Source organism: Eucalyptus grandis, chromosome 3, assembly GCF_016545825.1.
Source record: "Eucalyptus grandis isolate ANBG69807.140 chromosome 3, ASM1654582v1, whole genome shotgun sequence".
NCBI classification, from domain to species: Eukaryota; Viridiplantae; Streptophyta; class Magnoliopsida; order Myrtales; family Myrtaceae; genus Eucalyptus; species Eucalyptus grandis.
The window spans coordinates 52,916,196-52,938,612 of record NC_052614.1 but is presented as its reverse complement, the minus strand read 5'-3'; the positions used below and the strand labels follow the sequence as shown (position 1 = coordinate 52,938,612).

Sequence of the window (22,417 nt, the reverse complement as noted above, 5' to 3'; positions counted from 1 at the left end):
TTAATATTAAAAAAAAATTACTAAAAGAAACCCTAGATTAGGTCTCATCTCCTCACTCTCTTTGTCTTCGTTCTCTCTCTCTTTGTCTCTTCCTCAATTCCTCCTAATCCTATCGCCATTTCGATTTCTCCCCAAGTGTCGACGCCACTGCCGTTGCTCCTCCGCCGTTGCTATTTGCCCCTCACATCGGCCGCCACCCGCCACAGTCGCAGAAAATTGTTTCGCGACCGTTCTATGTTGAAAACCCGACCATAGACCTCCTCCCCTCCTTCCCAACTCATAGACCCGACCGTTCTATGTTGAAAACTAAAATTATTTCGCGTCAAAATCGGTTCCATGGATCCACCCGGAACCGGATCGGACCGCGGTCCGGTTCCGGGTGGATCCATATAACAAATGGATGGATTCCGGTTCCAATTTTTGAACCGGTCCTTAGTGGGCGGTTCCCAATTCTAGGTCGGGAACCGCCCGCCCGGACCATGCACACTCCTAGACCTATATGCATACAAAGTTACAACTTAGGACATGTTTGTTTTAGGAAAAGTTGATTATATGGAGCACATCGTTCTAAAAAAATTTATATCGCTTAGAAAAATTAATCAACATAAAATATTGCCATAACAATATACGTATAAACATTTTCATTGATGATGAAAATAATATCCGTTAGTTCATTCGTATAAGCAATCATTTGTAAAAAGTAATTTCCAAATTATTGATTTTTTTGTGGAACGGTTAAAACACACCTATCATTTAGAGTTCCCCATCACCATCCAATTTTTTACCATCATTGCCTTCGACAAAGGGCGGGAGAGGCTGCGGGACCTCGACGACAGCGAGAGGCTCGGAGGCTACGGCGGCGAGCGGCGGCGACGACAACGAGGTATTGGCGCGACTGTACTGGATTTTTGGTTTTTTTTGGGTCAGCATTATGTAATAGTGGTTGTGAAAAAAGATGTGTAGTTATTTTCTGAAAAAAATAATAATAACAAATTAAAAAAAATGCATAAAACGTCATAATTAAGAGTAAACGACTCATAATGGTTTTTCCTTATAAGTCATATTGTCTGCTATTCCTTAGTAAAACTTCCTTGATTGTTTGATTAGCAAACTACAAACATGGACTTTATGATTACATATGGATAATGTCGAAATTTGTAACCCATCCATCAGAAGTTCCTACAATTAAGGAATGAAAGGGAAATCAAAGTATAGCCCCTTTTCGCGATTGAATGCGCAGTCAATAATTGAAAGAGCTCGAGTTCTTGTAGTACGATGAGATGGTCCAAGGTTGGATATCTAATCAATGAAAACTTTGATATTTGGCAAAATGACAATATAAGATAAAGTTATAGTCGAGTACAATATATCACTCTACGTGCCATAATCTCTTCAATAATATATCATTTTACAAGGCTCATTCTTGCACGAATCTTTCATTGCCACTTTGCTCTTGCTGTATATAAATTAAGAAATTCATCATGGAATGGCACGATGACAATTTACAAATATAATTCAGATCGATTATTTTTTACAATTTGAAGAGTTTTATGGTTGAAAAGGGACACCAATATTCCTCAACTTTGCCAAATTATTTGGTTTAAGCATTGAACCTTTTTTTTTTGTCCAATTGGGTCCCAAGCGATATATTTGTTCAAGTCATAGGTTCTTATCTTAAAAGTTAGGCACTGCCTTCACTTCAGTGTCATGGAGAGAGAGATTGCGTCCAAAGATCGGATCTTTGGACGCCAATGGGACCCTTACCTAGTGGTTGGGTGACCACGACACCGCGTCGCCTAGCCTCTACCTCTCCTTGCCATCCAACCATCTCTTCAATCCCTCTCCAAATTCTAATCACATGATCCATTGCATTGATTCTTTGTCCTCATATCCATCCAATGACTAATATGAACATTATAAAAAAAAATGAAAAAGGAGGATTCGTCCAAGGACCCCGATGGACCCCGGAAAAAAGAAAATTCAAGACCGAAATGAGTAAATCGAAGAAAGAAAGAAAATAAAAGATAGAAATTATTCGCTCACGGTCTTAAAAAAGGTTCAAGTCATGGGTACCTCGCTATCGATCTTTCGTCGGCCTTTGTAGGACGGTACGAAATAATACAAACCTGCTTTATTGCCGCCTTATAGGACTAATGATGTAGGGTATACGCTACGAGGCTGCGGGCCAATGTCCTTTTCTCCCGAACATCATTATGCGCGGTTGAATCAATGTCCTAAGATCGAAAAGTGAGCAGCTGAAGTTTCACCATCCCAGCACACAACACAACGTGGAGGCATGTGACATTGGATTTGGCAAATAATTTCTGGCAACGAACCTAGGAAAAGCCCGCCAAACCTCAAGCTTCCTAGGCTGACGATGTATCCGGAGAGCGATGGAGATGTCACCCGGATCGAATAAGGTTTCGAATAGGGTCCCAAAGCAGTATCGTTCCTCTTTTTTTTTTTTTTTGAAAGAGCTCTCAAAGTGGAAATTATTTCTAATAAGGTAATTTGATATCAAAACCCATCCCTAAGTCGTCGGCGGGGCTAGGATCTTCGCGGGCCAGCCTGGGGGCATTTTCTTTTTCTTTTTGTTCTTTTTTCCTTTCTTCTTTTCCTCCCTTTTTCCTATTCCTTCCAAAACACATTCCGAGCCAATATCGTTGCCCGATCTAGCTCGACACCATCATAAAAGGGAATTTAGCAGAAACGTTAAAAGACACGGATCGACACTCGTATATAAATTCGGGACACTCATATCGTACTCGCCACTCCCAAAAAAAAAAAAAAAAAAAAACATTGCACATATAGATTCGGGGTGTCGAGACACATACAGTTTCAATTTCGGCAACTGTATTCGTTCCCCTAGTAGACAAGAGTTTTCCATCCGTGTCAATTTCATTTCTATACCGACAATTCATAACATTTTCAAGTCGAAAGTGGGCATAATACCGTTCGGGAGTGTCGTGCGGGTTTTGGTCCGAGAGTTTGGAGGATCGAAAACGAGAGGAAAAAAGCGAAAGACGGCGACGAACGGACGACCTCGGAGCATACGGAATTTTCCTTTTTGTCCGTTTTCGTGCGTGCCGTTTTGCGCCCCCTTCCTTTATCGGGCTCGACAGCGAGAACAACTTACCTCTCAAGTCACGAAGAAAGTAAGTAAAAAAGAACACAACATCGGACGACGACGATGATTTCCTCTCTCTCTCCTCTCTCTCTCTCTCTCTCGTTTTGGCGAGAACGAGGAGGAGAGCGAGGGGGGCGTTGCCACGTGCGCCCCCCTCGGCGCACGTTAGCCGGCTCCGCGCGCACGTTAGCGTCGGCCAGGTCATCCTCCCCGCTTCATTTTTCATGTCTCTCTCTCTCTGCGCGACTCAGACACGCTTCGAGTTCGCTTAGCTGCATTTACTCTCTCTCTCTCTCTCTCTACCCCGGCGCCATTCATTGCAAACTCCCTCGGAATTCCCTCGTCGGCATCCGTCGCCGCCGCCTTCGCCGCCGTCGCCGCCGTGATCCGTTGGCCGCGCCGTCGTCCGATGTACGTAGATATATCCCTCTCGCCGTTCGGTCATTGTTTCCGCATTCTATCTTTGCGCATAACCGACTGACCTCCTCTCTCTCTCTCTATTTCTAAAAGATGTACGACGCGCCGCCGTTCTTCCCCAGCGCGGAGACGCGCTTGCCGCCGTCCTCGTCGTCGTCGTCGTCTTCCTCGCCGTCGCTGTCCAACCTCAGTCCCAGCATCATCATCACCCTCATGGTGCTCTCCGTCGCCATCATCGTCACCACCTGCCTCTGCCTCCTCTTCCGCCACCTCCACCGCCTCCCCCTCCCTCGCTGCCTCCTCCACCGCCACCTCTCCACCTCCTCCTCCTCCTCCTCCTCCTCGCCTCCTCTCCGCGCCTCCGCGCCTCCTCCTCAGGACGGCGCCGCCGTCGTCCATGATGAGTCGTTCATCGACTCGCTTCCTCTCTTCTCCTTCTCGTCCGTCACCCGCCGCTCCTCATCGGCGGCCGACGGGGACTGCGCCGTCTGCCTCTGCAAGTTCAAGCCCCACGACCTGCTCCGGCTGCTCCCCCTGTGCTGCCACGCCTTCCACGCCGAGTGCATCGACACGTGGCTCCAGGCGAACCGGACGTGCCCGCTCTGCCGATCTAACGTCCACGCCTGCGAGGCCGACCTCGAGGCCCTGCTCCAATCGTCGGCGAGGATCCACGCGGGCGGCGACGTCGGCGGAGGAGGAGGAGGGAGGAGGAGCTTCAGGCTCGAGATCGGCTCCGTGAGCCGGCGCCGGTCCTCCGTCGACGGAGGCGAAGCCGAGGCGCGGCGGTCCTACTCCATCGGCTCCTTCGACTACGTCGTGGACGCGGACTCGGAGGTCGCGGTCGCCGGGGATCGGCACCGGAGGAGCGTCTCGGACAAGGACGACGGCGCGGCTCATCTGGCGGCGGCGATCGCGATGGACGCGAGCCTCGCCGCGGACGTCGCCTCGGGGAGGAGCTGGCTCGGGGATTACATGGATCGGCTCTCGGCCACGCTCTCGTCGCGGACCGCGTCCTTCCGGAGCTCGAGGAGGTTCTTCTCGGGCAGCAGCCGCCGGAGCGACGCCTCCGCCGCCGGCTTCGTCAGCGACTGGGACCTGGAGGCCAGCCGCGTCGGAGAAGAAATCAGCGAGCTCTTCCGGTGGGCCTCAGGGGTATAATCGGTAAGACACAAGAAGCAACACAAAAAACTCTCCCACAATTGCTATCTCCACTACTCACTATTCCCGCTTCACTGGGAGCGCGCATAGCAAAATCCGGGAGCGGCGATAGCAGAAACTGAGCCAGGCGGGGGCGGGCCTCGTGACTCACGAGCTGCCCCGGAAATTCTTTTTTTTAATTTTTAATTTTCTTTTTCTTGTCAATATAATCCCCTCTGTTTTTTCCCCCCACGTTATAAAAATTTTCCCCCACGAAGGGCCGAGATCCCACTTTTGCTGTAGAGCTTGGACGGCTGAGATCGGATTGGGAATTATTACATGACGTGGCGCCATTTTACCGTCGCATGGAATTACCAGAATACCCTCAGCGAGGGGTCATGTCGTGTTTAATGGGAACGGCAGGGGGTGGCCATTAAATAGGTCACCAACCACTTAAAGCCCGCACGACCCCCCACATTTAATTCCGTAATTACGATTTCGTCCGGATTCATTAACGTGTTCTGCAATTTGGTCCCTGCCCTCTTTCATAAATTCTATTTTTAGGCGAATCTGGGGGTGGGTTTCTCTATATTGCGCGACATTACATGGCGAATATAGAAGGAATTGGAATTGGAATTGATTGCCGTGCTCGTTGGGGGCAGGGGGAGATTTCGTTTAATTTAAGTATTTTTTTTTGTTCGATTTGTTGAACGAAACGGAACCGAATTGGCTAGGGAGGGGCGTACGGGACACCTGTCCCTCGCTTGCCCAGAATGCTTCGTTAAATATTTGATAAACTACTAAATCGAGTAGTGCGCCCACCGAAAAATTGGTGACGACCCACGGTCCTTTTGATCTAGTTGAGCGAAAACCTTATCCTCTCAAATTGCAAGTCTAATTAAATTAGTTTGATCTAATCTCCCGTCTTAATCGATGCGATGTCGGCATGAAACCCGGGTCCCGAAATGTTCGTGCCATGCCGGCAGCTGTTCGCCACCCGTGTCGGGTCGTGCCGTCCCGATGGGTTCGATCTGCTCGAGTCGAGGGAGGAAGGATACTGTGTATCTTGTTGGGTAAGTTTTCGACTTTGTTGCAGGGGGGGCTGGGGTGGGGTTAAGGTTTTTCACTGTACAGTCCGAACTAAAGAGAGCAGCAGAAGTCACGGGGTTGATCCCCCGTGATTTTGTTTGCTTCGGGTCCTTTCTTTCTCTCCTTCTTTTGCTTTTAATATCCGAAAGAAGGAAGGAACGAATGTTAAAAAAAGAACAGGATCTCGCCGTGCTGTTGGTTTCAGAGCTTGAACCCGAGGTCGAATAGTAGTCCAAAATAGCCCGTCCCAAAACATGCGGAACGGACGGTTTAATTTAGTCGCAGACCGGAATCGAAAAAGCACTTGTTTTATCGTCATTCGAAGTGCCCTGGTGCGTACGGCGCATGTCTTGCCAGTTTAATGGATTTCGGTCCTTGGTTCTTGGCACGGGAGTTCGAACGCAGGTGCCCGTCCCTCCATCTCGGCACACGCCCGGTTTGACCTTTCTTATCAGCTCACCAGCCGACCTTGACTCCTATTATTTAGAGGTCATATATAGTATTCGAGTTTGTCTCGATTTGGTACTGCTCTCGCGGCCCACGCCGAAACAGTGCTTGGCCCCTAGTTTTCGATTAAGTACTGCACCTCAACGTATTTCATGGAGAACTGGATGGCTCCAATGGCATTTCACCCTTGACCACAAACTCATCTCCCGATTCTTCAACGTCGGTCGGTTTGGACGTCCACTTAATTTCATCCAACAATTGCATTATATAGGAGAGGTGGCCAAATGGTTCAAGGAATAACATTGGAACTGCTACGTAGGCTTTTGTTTACCAAGGATTTGAATCCCTCTCTTCCCATATCTTAAATCAATTTGTCAATGTTACTAACCGCAATGTATCAAATAACAACACAATCCCTAATTCCACAAGTTAAAACATTCCTAATTTCATTTCCGTGGCACGTCAAACACTGGAAAGAGCGGACAAAGATCCGCATGAAGGGTCAAGATTTCACAAGCTTCCTCCTCGCCAATTCAACGCCAAGTGGAAAAAGTTCGAAAAATGTAAAAGGAAAATCGATGGCACGAACTTGAGACCTTACGCTCGGTTCGTCCTGGACTGGTGATGGTGGGCCGCCAATGCAGGCGCTTCCTGTAAGCCCGCTCGCGACCATGTGAATTCGTGGCTTTTGCTCTCGACTTTGATGAGTTCCTCGAAATGATCGGGACGAAGATGAAGCCCCTAAAACTAGACAAAAAGTCTCGGAGAACTCGGAATGAAATCAGTTTTGGTTAAGGACGACACTGCAGCTAATTCTTAAGCAATCGATTCGAAAGCATAAATGCTGTATCGAGATATTATGGTCATGTTTGGCTACAATGCATGTGGCTAGACAACTGCAAATTCTCAAGGACAGGATCTGGAGTCTGTCGCGTGCCCCTTTCTCTGTCCACATTTCTACATCAAGCAACATTGGAGTACAGGATCTATTTTTGTCCCTTCGATAACAAAATTCGTGCATTCTCTTCTTAAGTATTTCCACACTGCTGTCTGTAAGTAGAGAATACAGGGCATTAGCATCACATATGAAACAAAAGAATGCATAAACAGTAGAGTGCCAACGCTAAAGTGCTCATGAGGGTTGCAGTTCTCTTCGGACCACCACTGCAGGGATTGCTACTCCCGCTGAAGCAACCCTTCTTTTGTTGGATCCCGATGCCTCGATCTTCGAGAACAAATGTGGAATTCGCATGGTCGCTGCTGAACAAGACGCACCAGAAGGAGGGGCCCTTATGAGCCCTGACTAAGCCAACTCCGACCTCAGTGTGCGACTTGTTTCTCAGGAGAGGGAGACTCGTATTGTCTTTCACAAGAACCTGTGAGAAGGCCAGCGATGGCTCGAGGTACTTGGAATGACAACCCATAATTTGGCCAGTTAAGGTACCAAATGTCGGTAGCTCAACGCCGCAATTGGAGCAAAAATCTCGGTGAAGTCGTCTTCCGTTACATTGCAGTGTGGAACATTGTTAGTGCAGTTTCCCTTGCATAGCTCGATGTATTGCAAAGCCATGCACCCTATACCAGGGCTGTCGTTCAGCGCTGGAAGCTTGAGGGCTGTCCTGTTCTTGTTGATCATGTCCACGAGATCATTCGCTGGGTTTCCTGCCATGTCTCCACCGTTAGATAAATGAGGAAGATGTATAAGTAGGCCTTAATTGCACAGGCCTGATAATATAAAGTTCACTGTCTATCTTCCAGTGCAGTCGTTCATTTTGCTAGAGCGACATATGGAGTTTCGGTATCGCCTGCACAATCACCCAACTTCAAATCTCATGTAGCTTTTGTTTTTCGTTTGGTAAAATCCTGAACAAAATCAAGAAACCGAATAGCTCTTTCCCTTCTTTTGTACTACTATAAAGTACACGACATCATCCGATTCAATCAATAGTTGCATATGTTGTCTATAAAAGTCACTCACAAATGCCAATGGCTTCCAGATTTTCAGGAAATGATTGGAATTACACGATCTTACATATGTGTGAAGAAGCAGATAGAAGGAAGTCTTGACTACTTACAGAAGAAGATATGCTTTCAAACTGGGTCATGCATTTAGAGTGTCACAGAGTTATGAAATGCTGTTCTTACTTTTCTCAAAGCTAGACGTGCTAGAGATGAGCAATTTTAACCATCCCCTATGATTAACTCTATCTAACAACTAATTTGAGAATGAGCGTGCGATCTAATCTAACTATGTCCATCTGAAACACTACAGATGCAGTTTTAGCAATGCTCTGGTCAGACATCAACTATGTATCCTATCATCAATCCCCACTCCTCGTTCAGGTACGTATGTCCTGACCTACTCCCCATGCTCATAAACCTCGGCAGCTTCTGGTCAAATAGCGCATTCCTCTACTTAATTCTTTGCCAAATGGCCAATGTCGAGAAAATAGCAGAAAGCAAATGGGAAATGGTTCCAATGACCAAGTGCTTAGGGGGAAACGAGATTCAGGAGGCTTCACTTCTTTAAAATAGAGGCAAGCCTCAAGGGTCACCTGCGGAGGACAACTAAAATCCTTGTCAACTTGGGTAGCCTAACATCTAAGGATCATGTTCTCTTATCTGTAAGCAGAGAAGAAGAACAATTAATCGACGTGCTAAATAATCACGGCTTTTTTGCTTCTGGGATGAATAGAGATCGATGACCCCTGAAGCCACTTTCAACTGATCTCAGAAGCTGCATCTGGTGCAACTTGGGATATAGATCTGCTATAGAGTTACAAAGTAGCTTGTCCATCCATGGTGGTAAACTTCGTAGGTCATTGTTTATGAGAATGAATCTCTTCACCAGTGAAGAGAAGAAGTGGACCATGTAAGCCAATTAAAACAACTCCGTCTTTTTGGAGATGGCGCATTCATCTACACAAAGACAAAACATCAAGGACACTCTACTCGATTATGTTCACTCTTCCCATTCAAGCTACATTCTTTACACCAGTTTCCATAAGATTAACTTATCAAAAGGTCAGTTGTAGTCCTAGAAAGGGCCCTGACTTGCAGCCAGCAACTCCCCAAATGCGAAGCTTCTCTCAGCCACCAAAGAAGGCTACTCGTCGAAGCATCCTCACTGTTTATTTTCGGTTGTAAGCAGTACCATTTTTCCACGACAAAAAGCATATTTTCACTCTCCATTTGCATATTGTGCAACAGTGGACATACTAATACTGTATTTCCTCATATGGCAAAAACGAAGGAATCAATGATTCCGCAGCAATCAACAAACCAGGTCCCCACTTTTATCGTGGAAAAACCAATTACTTCGGTTATGCCGCATAGATAACACTATCGAGATACTACCCTTTTTACTTCCTCCCAAGAGCTGAGCTCCGTCGCCGACCCTCATTAAATCGGTGTATAACCGAGAGCGCTAGTTCATTAAAGCCCATTTATCCACCGTCTTATTCCCCAAAACTGCGCACAACCACTCACATCCTCTTCACAATCACACCACTCCAAAGCAACGGAAGCAATTCATCGAGCACCAAAGTCGAAACAACGCCACGACGACAGAAGCCATTAAAACTCGGGAAAGCAACAAAGGGGGAAGAACCTCACCGTGATTCTTGGAGCAGACCAGAGCCGCGGCGAGCAGCGAATGACAGAGCGCGACCCACACCCCCGCACGGCGACCGGGCGTCATCGCCATCCTCCGCCCCCAGAAAAACTCGTCCGACCAACCGGAAAAACGCCAAGAACGGCCCCCCTTCACTTCAAGAAAAGGGGATGGGAGCGGAGTGAAGTGGGGATGATGCAGAGGGAACCCTAGAGCTCGAGAAGAGGAAACGCGAAAGTGGGTCCGATCCCAATTCGGATTCTTTATCAGGGTTCTGTGTACATTGGACTGGCGTTGCGTTACAGGACATGGGTGAATGATTGAGGCTTCTTTCTTGGTTGCAGAGTACGCGAAAAGTGGAGGGGAAAGGTGTGGTCCCGGCTAGCCGTTAAAGAGGAGGGGAAGAAAAATGCGGGACGCTTTTTCGATCTCTCTCTTCATTTTGTCCGAATGGAGAGGAAATTGGAGCGAATTCCGAGGTTTGAAAGTGGTCGGGGTGGAGGGCCCCACGCGACGACAAAGGCCAGAAAACATTCATTTTTGACTGCGGAAGTAATCCGATGTCGGAGGGGCGATGCCACGTCCTTATCGGCCGAGAAGCGTTACGGCCGATATTTTGAAAATGAAAACTTTTTCTTTTGTCAGTGAGCGTGTAGTAGAGCGATTAACGGAATGAAAGTAGGAAATTGATTCGGTATAGTAGCTGCAAACAAATCTTGGAGCACTCGTCGTCAAGATTTTTCTTTTCTCATCGTGGTGCCTTATGCAGTGATTAGCTATTGTTGAATTGTCAAGGTGGCATTTTAAATGGGAAGGAATAGCCGATGAAGATAATTTAGACAAAAACTCGGGTTTTTTTTTTTTCTTGTGGAAACAAGTTATAATCACGGCTCTTTCGTCCTTTCAATATCAGTTATCTTATAAATTATTAGTTTTGTTTTGTTTGGTAAAGTAGGGATAATGGGAATACTGAAAATTTGGGTGAAAAATATTTGGAAATTGTAGAATCATCGTATGGAAATGAGCTAAAAAACTAGAACTACTGGAATATATGTCGCCCATGGATTGAATGTATATGTATAATTCAACATGGAACGGTGCTCATCGAAAATAGGACAATAAACGCATCCGTACATTAGTATTTCAGAATCATGTGGTTGAGAATCCCTAGTGAAGAAACGAAGGAAAAAGATTCCGAAGAGAGAGCATCTCTTCCCATCTTGTCGAGCTTCTATTTGCCATATGTGCATGGCATTGGCGATCTGAAGCCATCATCAAGGGCCATCGTTTCGGTTTGCCACTTTGTGCATTCGATTTGTGGGTTGAGATTTCTTCCGACAAAATGTGGTTCCCGGTTGGAATACAGCCCAAACAGACAGCACATTAACTATGAACGTGGAGACAGCCACCCTTGATTATCCATGACCGGTGTACCGATGACAGTCAAACAGTCCCCGAATGTTGGCAACTCATCTCTCTCTAAAGGTAAAAACCATCAAAAGAGAATACTCGGCTAATTAAGCATACATATTCTCATTACGGTCGAAAATGTAGCCAAAGTGTAACATAATAATAAAACACCAGCAAAGTTAAGAGTAACTCAACGAAATTCTAAGTATGGAGATCCAAGTGAAAAGGTCAAAAGCAGTCCATGTCGCATCATTCCCCACCCTCTATCTACATGTGTTCCTCTTGCAATTTTCTGCAACGATTTTACCAACCTGGAGTGATGACTTTATATCTAACTGAAGATGATGGTGTGCTTATCGCCTCAACCTTTGTTGCTCGAGAGTGATATGACAATGGAACACTAATGCTAATAATAAAACCATATTGAGTTCACCAACCGTACATAATGCATTCTTGGTTTTCGTATACAGAATCCCGAGGCAGTGGTTCGTTCTAGCCAAAATGAAAGAGCTAACCCAAGGAGGATTCAGTCATCCTAAACTTTTCGACGCAGAAGAGTGAACATCTCAATAGCAAGCATCATGTCAACTCAATGGTATCGTAACAGTAGATGCCGAAGGTCCAAGGCTTGATGCAGCTCATCTCGGGAGACATGATGAGCAGCTTCAATACTTGAACCTTAGGCAGCATCATACTTGAAAGAGTCCCAAATCTACTCTTACAACATCTTTTTAAGTGGTTTAAGATGGTGGTTCCTCATAACTTCATAAGCACACAACCCTACTTTATGAAAGAACATGACAACGCAGCACTTGGGCACAATCTAAAATGAAAACACCATTAATAAAACACACGAACAAACAGAAAAGAGAACCCAAACAATAAAACACATGCAAAGCCATTTAAATCTTATCTTTTTAGTTTCTATCCTTCCAACTGTAGTTGGTTAGTTTCACAGCCAGGTCAAAGAATCCAAGAATAGACATAGAAATAAGAATGCAGTGCAAAATGGGCTCTGCAGTAGGTGGTGTTAACCATACCAATCTAGCAGTTACCCTTAGCTGATGGTAAACCTGTGCAAATAACAGAAATAGAAAATCTAAAGTTTGCTTTTATCATGCAAGGGCATTCGCATGCAATTGGTTAAAAGGAAAATGAAAACCAATCCAAAATTGCTATTGAAGACAAATGATTAAGTTATTCATCATCATCAATGTCCAGTGAAAGATTGAAAATTTGCACAAAGGCAAGAAGAGGATTTTAGTTTCTTGGTGGATTATCTTTTATCACAAAAGTTGAGATTATTTTCCATCCTCTGCTTCACGCTCAAGACAAAGCAACCGAAGAGGAGGCTGAGCAGCTCATTGTCCACACAATACAGGATAGTCAAAAGATGCATGAGCTCGAATTAACCAGCCATAGGATGGTTGTAGATGTACTCAATAGCAAGATGACAGGAGTCAATTTTATCAGCTTCCAAATCTGGGATTTCGAGCTTAAATTCTTCTTCCAGTGCCATTACAATCTCTACGTTGTCCAAGCTATCTAGGCCCAAATCATTTTGGAAATGAACATCAGGAGTCACCTGCAAAAACAGAGAGAAACCCGTCTTATGAAATCCTTGCCAATTTGCAAAGTCATTCTTTCATTTAATCATCACATGAGATTGGAAGAGCTAGATGGTCTACATACAGCCAACACTTCTTTTCTTGTACATGATTTTCCATTTACGCTTCAGCACCCTTTTGGTGCCCCAAAACAACAGTCTTGTATGGAGAAGGGGAAGATAGCAATCAAGCACAGGACCTCTTTAATAAGAGGATAAAAATGAGTAACTTCACCTTAGTAGTGTGCTCAAACTCCACCATCAATTAGTAAGATATATTAGGAAGCAAATATAGTGACAATAAAGAAACTGACCAAGCACTCACATGAACATAAAGAAATAAGGAGGGGAAAAGAAAGAGATAGATAATGAATACACAACCTCAGCAGTCGTATGTGACAATTGAAAGATGAGAATCAGCTAAGATTCACCAAAAATAGAGTTATGACAAAAGAAATTAGAAAGCCGATTGCAACCGAATCAATCAAAGGCTCTTTAAATTCCATGTGTAAACCCTTTTCAGAAATTAACTAGACGTACTTCAGAATCTGATGGCAAAAAGCTGATCTTTGCATTTTTCAGTGGAACTCCAACATCATTTGAGTACAACATACACATATTGTCCTTGGAAATACAAAGGATTATCAATCAGAACTGGCCTTATTAGAAATTCCCATAAGCATCCATCTGTATTGATGTATTTTAAAGGACATCCAGTCCAAAAATGTTATACATTTGATATATAGGTTCTTTCCTCTTCCTCATTTTAGTTCTTTCTGTAGTTTCTCTTGTATACTGTGTGTAAGTATGAAAATATATTTGACTTTACTGACAGATCTTATATAAAAAAGCAGGGCAATTATTAAGAAAATGCCATCGCCAAGGAACAGGAAAAACAGGTGATCTTTTCGATTGCTGGACAGGCGATATAATCAAGGCTGAGTTATTCATGTCCAACGTGACAAGACCTCTGGGACTATGATAAAAGCATCAAAACGAAGAAGCAACTTATGCTGCTGGTCTTTAATGCAGAGATCCAGCACACAACTGTTATAATGGATGAGAAAAACAGCACCATAAGGAAGGAGGATAGCTGTACAAGTATTGGAAGGGGACAGACTCAGCCCCTCTTTAGTTTGAAGGCACAAACACTGACAAAAGCTAACTTCAGATCACAAAATATTAGCCAAAAGCACCAAGTATGCTTAAAATTGGATTGAAGATGCTATAAACATAATCACCACATATATGTCTATTTCTGTTTGGTGACCTAAGACATGGGGTACTAATAAGGGGCACTTCACTACCATATTTGCAATAAAGTTCAGCACTGCAGGCAATTGCCAAGAATGCTTATCATTGGCCAAAAGAATCGTTTGGTTGAGTTTGCATTGGAGACAAGGAGAGTCTTTGAAGAAGTGAAGCAAGATAACTGTATGCAAGAAACCAGGTCCAATGATCAACATTCTGGGGTTGCCATAGATATCATAGTTGCAAGAGCTCACACTATGTGGGAAGAGGCTTGGCTGTTACTACAAACAATTTTAGTTGACTGCAAATTAATGTCTTTTGGGTAGAAGTAGAATTTCAACTCAAGTATTCTCCCTCAAAAGTGAACCAGAGACAGTGTCAAACTGAAAACAATGATTCTCTCGTCAGCTTCTTGCTGGAGCTTGAATTTCCCAAGTAAGGAGGAAGGAAAGATCCTAAGGACATTCGTGATAGAATACACTCAAGATGTACGTCCGGAAAAAAAATAAAAATAAAAATAAAAAGTTTGCTCAACATGCAAAAGATACTGAGAACTCATCATTGCCTATTGCCTCTTTATTGTATTATAACAGGTATTCCTCTAGGAACAAAAAGCATATCAACCTTTGTGAAAGCAAACGTAAGAAAAGAGAATACAAAGACTCTACAGCAATGTGAACACATACCAAGATACCAGATAAAGAATATCCTCTTCATTAAACTTATAATACCTACAATGCCAATCCATTCCAAAACAGTAACAAATTAGACAGATGTTAATGCAGTGCAACTAGCCATAGCTTCTCATAGAGCACAATACCCTGCCAATGTCTCACAGAACAGTCTGCAGTTCACGATACCAACCCTCCCCCAATTCTCCCTCCTTCTAAACACCCCCAAGAGAAGGAAAATATTAGGTATAAGAGCATTGAAAATTCCTCTCGAAGCGCTCTGCTGCATGATGCCATTGTCCTGAACTTTCATTTCAGACGCTACCCCGCACTTTCCAAAGAGACGGAGGACGAAACCTATTTTGTGGAAACAGTTCCCACATTAGAAAGCTTGTCAATAAAAATTTATTCTTTCCTCCAAACTGCTTTCACGGGAAATTACTTCTCGAAATTTCGGGTGAAAACTTTTCTTTCTCCCAGAGTAATACATCTCAAAAGGTAATTCGAATGAACGAAATGACGTCCTCACCTACAATTCACACAAAAAGCAAACCAAAAACACGGCAGATTTTCCATATTCGCCAATACATTCTAGTCATCTACCGAGACGGCAACGAGAATGAAAATCGCATCTCCTCCAAGGCAAGGAAACGCGACTACCCGCCGCTACAGCATTTGAACCTCAGCCTCATCGAGACTGAGAGAACCAAAAAACGAATTACTTCACAGTATTCGCCCGCCGCATCTCACGCATCAGAAAGGCAGCGCGAATTAGCCAACCTCTAAACGTCAAAACAGCTCCACTGACTCGAACAGCGAAAGCGAGCCGACGGAACAATCGAACGCCAACCCCACCCTAATCGCCGCCTACGGGAGAAATCGAGCCTATTCGGAGAGAACGCGAGAGGCGAGAGGCGAGAGCTGACCGTGGCGGGATCGACTTTGGGGAAGCTCTTCACGACGGAGAGGACCCTCTCGGCAACCTCCTCCTTGGCGAGGTGGTCGTCGCCGTGCGAGGACATGGCCCGGGAGCCTCCGAGGGGGCTCTGGTCCCACGATCTCGGGGCGGCGGCGGCGGCGGCGGCGGCTAGGGTTTGGGCCCTCGCCGGGAGGCGGATGTGGCGGAGGATCGCGGCTCTCATCGCCATTTCTCTCTCTCTCTCTCTCTCTCTCTACTGTGACGGCAGCGGAAGGAGGAGGAGGTAAAGTGTAAGACTGTAATAAGTGGATGCAGCGGCTGGAGGAGATGAAACAATTGAAATCGAAATCGAAAAATGATTTATTCTTTCTTTTCTTTTCAGGGAATTGCATAATGCGGACATTATGATAATTTTTAGCTTTGAGAAAATAATATAGAATGATCCTTAAATCATGACTCGATCCGCAATGTGACCTCTGAATTCTTGAGTTATTCGATATAGACATAGTTTATGAACTATTAATTTAAATGTAGCATGATATAGACGAGTTATTCGATATAGACATAGTTATTCTTGAGTTATCCGCAATTGGAGTTTTTATGTGATATGTGTGTACAAATTTGAGATTTTTTATAGTATTAGGCCTTATATTAATAAAATATGTCTTTACATATTTTCTATGACCGATTTTATTTTAATTAAATTAAATCATTTATTTAGGGTTTTTTCATCTAATTAAATTATATAGATTTCAAACTATACGTGTACTTTCACTTGCACTATTCGCATGATAAATATATCTACTAAAGGGATAATTCTATTATCAAAAGTCAAACTATCTATATCAGCAACTATTTAAATCAAAATAAGATATTATCGCGCAAAGGGAAGTGGCACATGGTGAGTATATGCATAAATGTTTTCTTAGCTTATGCTTCAACTCTTTACAATAGATAAATTTATTAAATAAAATCTATAATCTTTGTAATGCGATAATTATTTTACTTACGTTGAAATAGATATCATCACTAGTTGTATTAAAAATATAATTTCAAATAGTAAAGTGGTGTCCCAATCAGCTTTTACATACTTTGACTAATTCACCTTTTGAAGCGATCTTTACAAAGATAGGAGCAAACTTTTTTAACGCTTAAGTTGACATCTTATTGATTGAGATAGGTATAATGAGAAACGAATAAAATATGAGGAAATTAATTATGATTCACGCGTCAAATCAACATCATCTATATATATATATATATATATATATATATATATATATTGTGTGTGATGTGACAATCATGCATACACAAAAAAAAATAAAGGTGGAATATCGCACGATGAACATAATCATAAACATCTTGACCCCAAAACATTAAAATTTTCTCAACCTTGATTTTCATTATTTGGAGTAAAATCCCGAGAAATCTTCCAGCTGTCGTCTAGCTAATTTCGAACTTCTTAAATTACCGAACAACAATGCAAGATTTCCAAAGTTCGGTGGCGTCGAGCGCAATTCTCCCAAAGTCGAAGGCGTGGATTGCAATTTTCCAGAGAACCTGCGACCAATGAGAAGGTAATAAAATGGCGAGGCCACGTTTAAGGAAATCATAAGCCTCCCCCGACATCACCCGGGCCTCGATATTCGGTCGTCGTCGACCGATGCTATAACGCCCGCCGCCGCCGCCGCCGCCGCCATCCGTCAGCCGGCAGCCTCGGTGTTCGTCGCCAAGCCCCGCTGCTCCTGCGGCAGGTAAGAGCGTCGTCTTCGTTCCCTCTCGCGTTTCTCTGCTTCTTGCTTCCGCCTGGTGGTGGCCGAAACGTAGGGAATCAACGGTCGCGGCGCTTCTGACTTTTGCTTTAGCGCTTTCAATGAGAACGCGCCGTTCGTTTACTGGGTTTTTGGAATCCGGTTGGCCGAATTCGATCCGGGTTTTCGTTTGTCCGATGTGATTTGGTGTCCCGTGGATGAAATAGGTGCGCAGGATCGTTTTTCGGAGCGAGAACGAACCTTAGTTACGTTGATGTTGTGGTTGAAAGGAAGTGTTTTAGAGGATTACCCCGTTTTTCTTTTCTAGTTTTACATGTAGAAGGAACTTTTTCGAGGGAATTTGTCCTTCAAATGGGTTTGTTTCGAGGAACGTGGCGTTGTTTCTTCTGATAGTGACCAAAACGCATGTTAAAGAAGACATTTTCTCAAGCTGATGATGTGGAGATTTGCTCTCCTCGTTAACAGTTGCTGATACTTGTTTTGGCTTGTCTTTGAAACACCATATGAGCAGAAGACCATGGTTTTATATTCGAGATGTCAACCCTTTCTTGCTGCTCATCCATAATATAGTCTTGTTCGGATAACTAGGCTTTTGGTTATTCTGTCAAATCTCGCACATGCAGCCAAAAGTGTCTGCATAGCTTCCTTAATAGTGAGCTTAAGTGTAGTATACGATCCAAATCACTGTTGAGGGAAATTGCGCTCGTCTTGGAAACTATTGCTATGCCTACTAGTTTGCCGGAAAAGAGCCATTCTCTGTTGTGAGACTAATGAAGTGAATTAAAGCAGTGTGGTTTTTGAGCTTTATGGGATTATGATCACATGCATGAGATATTGCAAGTGCAATCTTAATTTGAGAATTTCTGGAGTAAGATTGTTCGAGGGAACTTTGGGCTGTGAAAAATCATGTCTGTGGAGTTAGAAATCATGAAAGTTGTTATTTGGGAGTTTCCATTCATGGGGGATCTTTCTTTTTTAATTGACTTTACAAGTAGCGGTAGGAAGGATAGGTCTACATTTTCATGCACTAGCTTAAATCTATTATTGCTTCTCTCTGTGAAGCTCACACTTTTCTCTTTCAAACAATGTAGAGCCCTCCTACCTTCCCAAACAGAAAAGAGGGTGATGCAGAGCAAAAGTCTCAACCTAAAGCTTTAATAAAGCCTTTCAAACACGATTGGGCATGTTCCTGAATACATATTCAGGCAATAGGCTTGCTGCAAGAATGAATAATGGAATTAACCATGAGAGCTATCTCGTGGTGAAACTTGCAACAAACTCTTGACGGTCAAAACTCATTGAAACCAGGAATTTGGTCTCTGCTAAGGTTTGATGTGAGAGGCAGAGTAGGGTTTTTTTGGGAGATCATGGTCTCAACATCGGGGAGAACAGGTTAAGCTTATTATGATAATGAAAGAATATGTGTTTAGCACTTTGTAGAAGGCAGTGCTGAGAATACACTTTCCGGAAATAAAAAGTCTTGTGGGATTTGGTCCTAGGCCCTTTCATCAGGATTCTTCAGGCAGATTTGATAAGCTAAAGCAGTGAAATATATTGTTAATAGTCCTCCAGAGGTTATGGTCTCCTAGTACGTTACCAGATTGTAGAGCAAAATAATTTTTGTAAACAGTACTATTGAGTGTTGGTTGAAGCTAGTTTGTGTAAATTTATTGAGCCCAAGTTCATTGTGCACCGCTTTCTACTTTAGCATATTTGCTTGTGATTATGTAACTTTTTAAAACAATTTTGATTCTGTTTGACTATTGGTCCTGAGTCTAAAGAATGAGAGAACAATAGAAATTTACACCCATTAAAAGCCGTTTGAACTGTGAACTTTCAGTATTAAGGACCTTCTTCTTTTTTTTATCCTTACAGAATTGATGGAAATTTCTGCAAGTATGCAGAAAGCATTTTCAACAGCGGAAGAAACTGCTGGAGAATATTGTAAAGTTGGAGGTACCAAGTGCAAATACACTGAAGTCTAATATCGTGTAAAGGCATACTGTCACTAACTATCCCGAAGTCTCTTTAAGCTTCTCATTTCTACTAATAGATTTATAAAGTTGATGTACATGTGAATTACAGAATCAGAGGGCATGGCAGCTCTTTTTGTCATGCAGATGAAAATTAGCTCATATATGGTCAATTATCAGTTTCTGAAAAATGAAAGAGAATTGATTTTGGGAACTGGAAATTAGTGTTCTATGTGCTCTTCACAAATCTTGTGATTTCAAATATTCATTTTTGTAAAAAAATCAAGGGAATATGTATGAGTGCATAAATATTTTTTAAAACTGAATTTTCCTTTGCCATAAATCTATTGGGCTTGAATGCATGTTGACTATTCATATTTTACTGACGTTTCTGTGGACATCTTCAGAGTCTTCACCACACTTTTTGATATTAGCAATTTCCCTAAGGTCATTTATACATTTTTGTGGTGAATCTTTCATCTTTTCGCCTCTTGCATATATCATGTTCGCAAAAATTGGATTGCCATATAAAAGCCTCCATAATCTTAGTTTCTATGCCAATCCTCAAAACACCATCAACAAGTCTCTCTGATCTTGTAAACTATGGGGAAATTTTGTCAATGTGATCCAAAATACATGAAATGGTATTGTGGGATCAGCTTCTATATTCAAGATTCATGAACTATGGGCAGTCATTTCCTTCAGAGTATGAATCGATTTCAAGAATACAGTTTCATCTAGTTGCTTGGACTTTCCTCTTGAAAGTTCTATGGGCTTTTGGGTGTTTTCCATTAAACTGGTCCCCAAATATTGTTGATTGACTTCCTTTTACAATTTTAGTTTACTCAATATTTTATGAACTATATAGTGTACATTATCATAGGCTGCTGCAAAAATGCAAATGCATCATTCAAGTATCACAGATTTCTGGTTGTGCAAAATCTTTTTTGTCTTGGGGATTATGTGATTCTAAATTTTGTTTTTCTGGATAACTAGTGAGATATGGTAGTGATGAGGACTACATCTGGATCTCCTGTATGTTCAATCTTTATTTATCCGGAGAAGGCAAACAATATTTTTACCCAATGAGTACTGCATCAAGTAAGACATTCGTGTCATTTCCTGACTAGTGTATCTAATGCATGTGATTGTTTGTTGTCAGATCACGAGGAACCGATCATGAGCAATGATGGACCACTCGCTAATGACCTACATTTATTGAAGCTTGAACGCTGGCGGTGGTGGCTTTTAGTCGCTGTTAATATTTTCTTCCTCGTAGCAGGACAAGCTTCTGCTGTTCTTCTCGGAAGATTTTATTATGACCAGGGTGGAAATAGTAAATGGTTGTCGACACTTGTTCAGACGGCTGCTTTTCCAATCTTATTCATTCCATTATTCCTTATACCATCATCGCAGGAGGCTTCAGCTTCTTCTAGTACACCTTCTTTCAAAATTCTTGCCTCGGTCTACTTATTCCTAGGAGTGCTCATAGCTGGAGATAACTGGTTATACTCCACAGGCCTATTATACCTCTCCGCCTCTACGTATTCCCTTATCTGTGCTTCCCAGTTGGCATTTAATGCAGTTTTCTCATTTTATTTGAACTCTCAGAGGTTTACTGCGCTCATTCTGAACTCTGTGGTCGTTCTTTCCTTATCTGCTGCCCTCATTGCTGTCAATGATGATTCGGACGGATTATCTGGAGTTTCTAAGGGGAAGTACATCCTTGGCTTTTTTTGCACCCTTGGAGCTTCTGCAATCTACTCTCTTTTGCTTTCCCTCATGCAACTCTCTTTCCAGAAGGTCCTTAAGAAGGAAACGTTCTCTGTAGTTTTGGAGATGCAAATATATACAGCCCTTGTTGCTACTTGTGTTTCTGTTTTGGGTCTATTTGCAAGTGGCGAATGGAAGACCCTGCATGAAGAGATGGGGAGTTTTGGACAGGGAAGAGCATCTTATGTGCTAACTGTGGTTTTCACAGCCGTGTGTTGGCAGGTCTGCTCAGTGGGTGTCGTGGGATTGATATTCATTGTATCTTCTCTGTTTTCCAATGTCATCAGTACTGTTGGTTTGGCCGTTACTCCGATTGCTTCAGTGATAGTTTTTCATGACAAGATGAATGGGGTCAAGGTGATTGCCATGCTTCTGGCTCTTTGGGGTTTCGCATCCTACATATATCAAAACTATCTTGATGATTCCAAAGCAAGGAGAATGCAGGGTGCTGGGGACGAAACTCGTAGTGATTCTGTCTGCTGATTGGTTTCCTGTTGATTGATTTGGTAAATAACTCTTCAAGTATTAGGATGGATCCTCATTACTAGTTGTCAATTGTGGTTAGCAACCTTCTTAGGTTCAAGCATTTTGTCTGCAGAAAAAATTATCTGCAGTCATCTTGAAATTCATTATGAGCTTTTGTCCTGTAATTTAGCTAGTTTCTGCACTTCACAGTGGGCTCTTTTTCCTCTCAGCAAGATTGCCTGGTTGTATTATATCAAGCGACCTTACAAGAAATGAAAACAATTTGTTGCCATCGACATGGGTTGGCGTCATTAGATTATGACTTTCACTAGATGGGACGATTGATATTAAAGAACACAGAGCTCACAAGCTCACGATTCACTTATCAAGAGAACCTCTTGTGCAAACCATTTATATCTACACTCATTTCGTTGTGGAGGATCTAGTTGAAATTGCTGCCTTTTATAATGAAATGAAGTGGCTGTCGGAATGTTTTACCTCTCTTCTGGAAGCAGAAGCATATATATGCTCATATAGGTTGCAAAAGAGATGGTTGTCATTCTGATGAAGCTTTTAGTCTCTGTATCTGTTCAGGTTATTCCAAGGGAAGACCCCTTATATTCATGTAGTTCTTTTTACTCTAATTGCGCGCAAAAATGATGGTTGGAGGACTGAAGAACGATCTTATCTCAAGATCGCCTATGGTCCGTTCTTACTTCATTATGTTTTTGCTTCTGCAGAAGTTCT

The 22,417-nt window shown here is 43.0% G+C and overlaps 4 protein-coding genes across 7 annotated transcripts; 2 read left to right on the top strand and 2 right to left on the bottom strand.

Annotated features, from left to right (window-relative positions):
* Nucleotides 1–3,338: 3,338 nt before the first annotated feature.
* On the top strand, nt 3,339–4,972 carry LOC104444488 (E3 ubiquitin-protein ligase ATL4). The gene is made up of 2 exons (XM_010058159.3): nt 3,339–3,538; nt 3,638–4,972. The coding sequence occupies exon 2, from the start codon at nt 3,638–3,640 to the stop codon at nt 4,700–4,702; it is 1,065 nt and encodes a 354-aa protein (XP_010056461.2). The 5' UTR covers nt 3,339–3,538; the 3' UTR covers nt 4,703–4,972.
* Nucleotides 4,973–7,466: 2,494 nt separating this feature from the next.
* On the bottom strand, nt 7,467–10,189 carry LOC104444487. The gene is made up of 2 exons (XM_010058158.3): nt 9,833–10,189; nt 7,467–7,879 (listed from the first exon to the last, which is right to left on the bottom strand). Exons 1-2 carry the CDS (start codon nt 9,921–9,923, stop codon nt 7,653–7,655), a joined length of 318 nt encoding a protein of 105 aa, XP_010056460.2. The 5' UTR covers nt 9,924–10,189; the 3' UTR covers nt 7,467–7,652.
* Nucleotides 10,190–12,395: 2,206 nt separating this feature from the next.
* Nucleotides 12,396–16,002, bottom strand: LOC104444504 (acyl carrier protein 1, mitochondrial). The gene is made up of 2 exons (XM_010058172.3): nt 15,695–16,002; nt 12,396–12,825 (listed from the first exon to the last, which is right to left on the bottom strand). The coding sequence occupies exons 1-2, from the start codon at nt 15,914–15,916 to the stop codon at nt 12,649–12,651; spliced, it is 399 nt and encodes a 132-aa protein (XP_010056474.2). The 5' UTR covers nt 15,917–16,002; the 3' UTR covers nt 12,396–12,648.
* Nucleotides 16,003–17,207: 1,205 nt separating this feature from the next.
* Nucleotides 17,208–21,966, top strand: LOC104444505 (probable purine permease 11). 4 transcript variants are annotated; one of them, XM_010058174.3, is made up of 4 exons: nt 17,208–17,441; nt 18,551–18,851; nt 19,335–19,415; nt 20,595–21,966. In XM_010058174.3, exons 2-4 carry the CDS (start codon nt 18,827–18,829, stop codon nt 21,686–21,688), a joined length of 1,200 nt encoding a protein of 399 aa, XP_010056476.2. In that variant the 5' UTR covers nt 17,208–17,441; nt 18,551–18,826; the 3' UTR covers nt 21,689–21,966. The 4 variants fall into 4 exon arrangements, with proteins under 4 accessions (XP_010056476.2, XP_010056477.2, XP_018730471.2 ...); XM_010058175.3 differs by lacking the exon at nt 18,551–18,851 and having other exon boundaries at nt 17,210–17,441; XM_018874926.2 differs by lacking the exon at nt 18,551–18,851 and having other exon boundaries at nt 17,212–17,441; nt 19,335–19,450.
* The last annotated feature ends 451 nt before the right edge of the window (nt 21,967–22,417 follow it).

What these genes read in the sequence shown, in the direction of transcription:
- LOC104444488 (XM_010058159.3), top strand. Translation starts at nt 3,638, where the DNA reads ATGTACGACGCGCCGCCGTTCTTCCCCAGCGCGGAGACGCGCTTGCCG.
- LOC104444487 (XM_010058158.3), bottom strand. Translation starts at nt 9,923, where the DNA reads ATGGCGATGACGCCCGGTCGCCGTGCGGGGGTGTGGGTCGCGCTCTGT. An exon ending in GGTCTGCTCCAAGAATCACG is followed by an intron (nt 7,880 to 9,832) that starts GTGAGGTTCTTC and finishes GAGACATGGCAG; the next exon opens with GAAACCCAGCGAATGATCTC.
- LOC104444504 (XM_010058172.3), bottom strand. Translation starts at nt 15,916, where the DNA reads ATGGCGATGAGAGCCGCGATCCTCCGCCACATCCGCCTCCCGGCGAGG. An exon ending in CCAAAGTCGATCCCGCCACG is followed by an intron (nt 12,826 to 15,694) that starts GTCAGCTCTCGC and finishes CTGTTTTTGCAG; the next exon opens with GTGACTCCTGATGTTCATTT.
- LOC104444505 (XM_010058174.3), top strand. Translation starts at nt 18,827, where the DNA reads ATGGTCTCAACATCGGGGAGAACAG. An exon ending in CTCAACATCGGGGAGAACAG is followed by an intron (nt 18,852 to 19,334) that starts GTTAAGCTTATT and finishes TTATCCTTACAG; the next exon opens with AATTGATGGAAATTTCTGCA. An exon ending in AGAATATTGTAAAGTTGGAG is followed by an intron (nt 19,416 to 20,594) that starts GTACCAAGTGCA and finishes GTTTGTTGTCAG; the next exon opens with ATCACGAGGAACCGATCATG.